Genomic DNA, 5318 nt, shown 5'->3' on the forward strand with positions numbered 1-5318 from the left:
CCAATCTTCTATCTCTATATTTATATGTAGTGAAGGCCTAAAAGCATTACTAGCTAATTTCCAAAGGGATAATTTGATGTGTGGAACTCAAGCTTATAAATCTAGATCCAAGGTCACTCATATTTTTTTAAGATGATTGCTTGCTTTTTACTAAGGCGAATAGAAACAAAACAGAAAGGATTTAGTACTTGCTACAAAGATATGACCATGGCTCTGATTGTAGAATAAGCTTCGATGAGTTTGCATTATTTTTTTAGCAACAATATTTGTAGACACTCTATTTTTTCCAAAATTTTTTTTGCATTAAAATGGGCTTTGAATTTTTATAATGGGATGCAAAATAGGAATTGGGCTTTAATTGTGAAATTGAATTCTAAGCCCATAATTATATTTTTGTTTTAATTGTTACTATTATTATTTTGTTTTATTTTTTTTATTTTTAGTTTTAATTTTTGTTATTTAATATTATTTTCAATTTTTGGCAAAAAAAAAAGAAAAAAGAGGAAAAATTGAGATTAATTTTGCAAAAGGAAAGCTTGGGATTTGATTTTTTTTTTCTTTTTTTAGATCTTGTTGAAATTGAGAATTTAAAGACCAATTAATTTTGGAAATACTTGGGCATCAAGATGCTTGACAAAGGAAAGATCTTAGAAAAAAAACTTGAAAATGTTTTTGATAAATTCGGTTGTGGGGATTTTCCTTGTGATTTTGGAATTTAAATTATTATATAAAAACTCTAATATATAATTTGAAATCACCAACAACAAGCAAGCAATTAAGCAATTAAAAGAGCAATCATGCAAAGTTCAAGCAAACAAAATTTTTTTGGGCTTTAGTTTTGGGAGTTCTAGAAATTTGATCCAATTTTTTGGTTCTTTTTAGGATTAATAGCAGTGTAGTCTCTAAACTATGATTCAAATTTTACTTTGGTCCTTAAATTTTAAAAAGTTTTAATCGGATTCCTAATTGCCTAAAGTTATCTTATTTTGTCCTTCCATCAATGAAACCATTTAAATTGACGGTAAATATCATCTGACACACGTAATGACGTTAGATAATATCTTATAAGCAAATGAGGGACTCAAATAAAATTCTCTCAAAATTTAGGGACCAAAGATAAAACTATTTCAAAATTTTATATATTATATATATTTTATAAAATAATAATTTTAAAATTATATTTGCATATTTTTTGTTATAATATAGCTTATTAGATAGATTTTTGTTTTAAATACAAAATAGATATTCAAAACTTAAAAATTAAGATAAAAATTTCAAATTCCTTTTTTAAGAATTTAATACATTGTTAAAATAAAAAAAATTATTCAAAATATTATTTTACTTATAAGTCATTATAAAATATATTATTTTCTATCCAAAAAATTTATTTTTTAAAATATTAAATATTTTATTTTTCTTTTAAAATATATTTTATAAAATGCATTTTATAAAAAAAATAAAAAAAATGTTTTAAATTATATTTTTTATTTTATATGAATATAAAGTATTTATATTGTATTTATATTTTTAAACAGATTAATAAATTTATTTTTGACAATGATATGGAAATTTTTACATAAACTCTTAACATGATATAGAGTTTTTATTTTATTGTTTAAATCGATATGAAAATTTTTACTTTATTTTTTAAAATGATACATAATTTTAACAAAATTATTTTGAAATTTTCAATTTAATTTTTTAAAAATGATATGTAATTTTAACAAAATCATTTTGAAAATTTCAACTTAATTTTAATTTTTTTAAAATTTATTTTATATAAAAATATTATTTTATTTATAAATCATATCATAATAAAAATTTATAAATATTATAAATTATAATATTTTATAAAATATATTTGAAATATATAAAAATGAATTTTTTTCTTGAATTACTTTTCTTTTCCTTTATTTATTTTTTTTTCAAATATATTTGAAAAAGGAAAATAAAAAGATATTTAATATTTTAAAACATCTATTTTATAGATGGAAAATAATATTTTTATTATAATTTATGAGTAAAATAATATATTTAGTAGAAAATAACTTTTTGTTTTTAAAATGATATTGAATTTTTTTAAAATGAATTTAAATTTAAATTTAAATTTTTTAAAAAAACTATCTTTTATTAAAAACAAAAAATATAACAAATAAATTATATTATAACAAAAATACAAAAATATAATTTTAAATTTAATATTTTATAAAATATATATGAAATATATAAAATTTTGAGATAGATTCATCTTTAGTCCTTAAACTTTGAAAGAATTTTATTTTTATCCCTCATCTGTCATATGAGATGCTAGTTAACGTTACAACGTGGTACCAATTGATATTTACCGTCAATTTAGATAGTTCTATAAATGAAATGACCAAAATAGAATAACATTGAGCAATTAAAGATCCAATTAAAATTTTTTAAATTCTAAGGACCAAAATAGAATTTAGATCAAAGTTTAGAAATTACGAATACTATTAATCCATATGTTAAACATAAAATTCATTTTTATTTATATGTAATTTTTATTAAAATTTTAAATTATATATTTTTTATATTTTTGTATTATTTTATATTAATATGATTATATAGTGTTTGAAATTAAAGTTTGTATTTGATGCACTGTGTATAAAGTTTATATAATATCAATAAATCAAATAATAATAATTCATTTATAAGTAATTTTTAAAAAAAAAATTAATTTATGTTTATTTATTTTAAAAATTGATATTTACTCATTAATATAATATTATCATTTGATTTATTAATATTACATAAATTTTATGCACCGATATTATATTGAATATAAAGTCTTAAAATTGTCATCTTTAGGGACAAGAGAATAAAGAAGGCGACAATTGGGAAAAACAAATGTACAGGCATTTATATTATCCAAACCCAACTGATAAAGTTTTCAATTTCAATCCTCCCACGTCCCAACCCGACCTCCTCTTCCCTCTATACTTCCCTTACCTCAAATCCCATGAAACCCAAATCCAAAGACACAAATTCCTTATGGAAATGGAAAGGAAACATGAAGAAGAAAAAGAGTGTCAAGCAATTTCCAGTGTCAGAGTTCCTCCGTGAAAGCCGCCAGAAAGTGGGGGAGAATGTGTTAGGCCCTGGATGTGGTGCTGGGATTGGTTGTGGCATTGGAGTTGGGTTTGGTTTGGTTGGGGGAGTTGGGTATGGTGGGTGGCCTTGGAACCATTTGAAGCTTGTGTTTGGGGTTGGAGCTGGTTGTGGGGTTGGAATTGGGTTTGGATTTGGACAAGGTATTGGATATGGTTTTAGTTTGGAATCTTTGGAATCCTACTTGTCCGGGGATAGTTCAAATTCCAATAGAAAATTTTTAATTTCCTAGGAAACAAAAGACTGTTGTTATGTTTCAATTGTCTTGAGTAATAAATTGACGAGGCTTTTATACTTCTCTACCTTTATTCGAATCATGTTATTTTCATGGAACTTATTTTAGATTATTTTTCTTTATTCATTAAGTCATTATAAGAAACCATAATTATAGGATTCAAGTTTTGGTTTTTCGTCGAAGTTGCAGTCCAGGTGTTTGATATATTGTCAACGAACGTAGTTTTTTTCTAAAAAATATATATGTATATGACTGAGCCAACATTGCTGTTTTTGCCTTGGTTAATGTCATTAATTCGAGAATGCATATAATATTTAATATAATACTTAAATTTTAAAAATTTTTAATATAGTATATAAATTATGAATTTATTTATTATTATAGTATTAATTTTTAATATGATTAATTTTAAAAGATAATTCAATGATAAATATTTTTTTTTTTAAATATCACATTAATTATTATATCTATAATTTAAATATAATATAAAAAAATTTTCAAATTTAAATATTATATTAAATATTTAACTATAGCTTAAAAATTATTTATGATATTAACCCTTTTGCCTTTGATTTTAAAATTGGTCTCATAATTTTTTTTTTTAATAAAAATTCTAACTTGAGGATAGATAAATGATTGCAAGATTCAAATTTCAAACTTTCCAAATATCATATAGACCAACCAAATTAAATTGTTCCAAAGTTTCATAATTTATATTTTATCTATCTATTAACCAACTTATTTCTTACTAAGGGGAAAAAAAAAGCATGTCCATGAGACTAGGCCAACAATATACTATTTTTTTTTTAATTAGCCAACAATATACTATTGAATGAAAATAAAATGTCAATTATTCAAGAATATCAATAAAAAAATTACTCCTTCTTTCCCTTTTTTTTATCCATCTTTTTTTTTTGTGTCCCAAAATTATATCTTATTTTTTAAAAACATATAAAATTTTTACTTTTTTATATTTTAAAATTATATTTTATGAATTTTTTATTTTTTGATATTAAAAATCATGAAACTTTAATTTTATAAAAAATTAAATTTTAATATTAAATACATTAAAATTAAAGCTTTTTCTTAAATACCATGAAAGTTAATACATAACAAATATTTTGGAATTGAAGGAGTAAAATTTACTTGACTTTAACTACTAAAACAAGACTACCAATATAAAAATCCTGTTAGCCTGCATCATTGGATAATAAATTCCTGGAGGAATATGGTAGATGATTGGATCATAGTGTCCCATCGAGAAATTAGCGTTCATGTAAGCTGGTTGCATCCAAGATGAATCAACATAATCATAATGAATGGGCAATGGAAAGTAAGGAATATTACTACTACTACAACCACCATCAACAAATTCAGGATAGCTGATACCTTTCTGCGTCATCATCATCAATGGACTTTTCATGAAATTTGGGTTATGGGAAAGCATCTGAAAACTCTGGTCTCGTTGAGTATAGACAGGCTCTTGGTAGATAACACCTTTTCCCTTCCTCTTGTTTAACAATCCTATTCCTTGACTGTCACCCAACATCTTCGGCGATCCAGGTCCTTCTGTCAGGACCTGTTCTGATTTAATTGCATTCGTCACAGCATCAGTCTTATCATCCGATTCACAACACAACTTTTGAAGCTCATTCTCAGAGAAGTGATTGATCATACTCTTATGATCTGAAATTCAATATTTCTCATCGAATCTTTTCTTCGTACTTGCAAAAGAATCACAAGCTTTTTTGCTATCAACTCTCGTCATTATCAGGCCAAATCTCAGGTTTTTGTTTATCTAGTTCATAGGTGATTAGCAATATCTTAATATCACAAAGAATTGGTAACTCTTATCTATCTTTAACAAACTATTCCATCTTCTTTCGAAAACCTTCTTCAGAACCTTCTCAATTTCTATCAAATTCATCTCCATCCTACATTTACCCAT

General features: G+C 23.6%; 1 protein-coding gene and 1 pseudogene across 1 annotated transcript; one reads left to right on the plus strand and one right to left on the minus strand.

Moving 5' to 3' along the window:
* Positions 1–2825: 2825 nt before the first annotated feature.
* Positions 2826–3437, plus strand: LOC111313209 (glycine-rich protein). Its single transcript, XM_022913886.2, has one exon. The coding sequence runs from the start codon at positions 2987–2989 to the stop codon at positions 3365–3367; it is 381 nt and encodes a 126-aa protein (XP_022769621.2). The 5' UTR covers positions 2826–2986; the 3' UTR covers positions 3368–3437.
* Positions 3438–4454: 1017 nt separating this feature from the next.
* LOC149512231 (uncharacterized) lies at positions 4455–5318 on the minus strand (annotated as a pseudogene).

Source organism: Durio zibethinus, chromosome 23, assembly GCF_047325235.1.
Source record: "Durio zibethinus cultivar Kanyao isolate XHJ-2024 chromosome 23, ASM4732523v1, whole genome shotgun sequence".
NCBI lineage: Eukaryota > Viridiplantae > Streptophyta > Magnoliopsida > Malvales > Malvaceae > Durio > Durio zibethinus.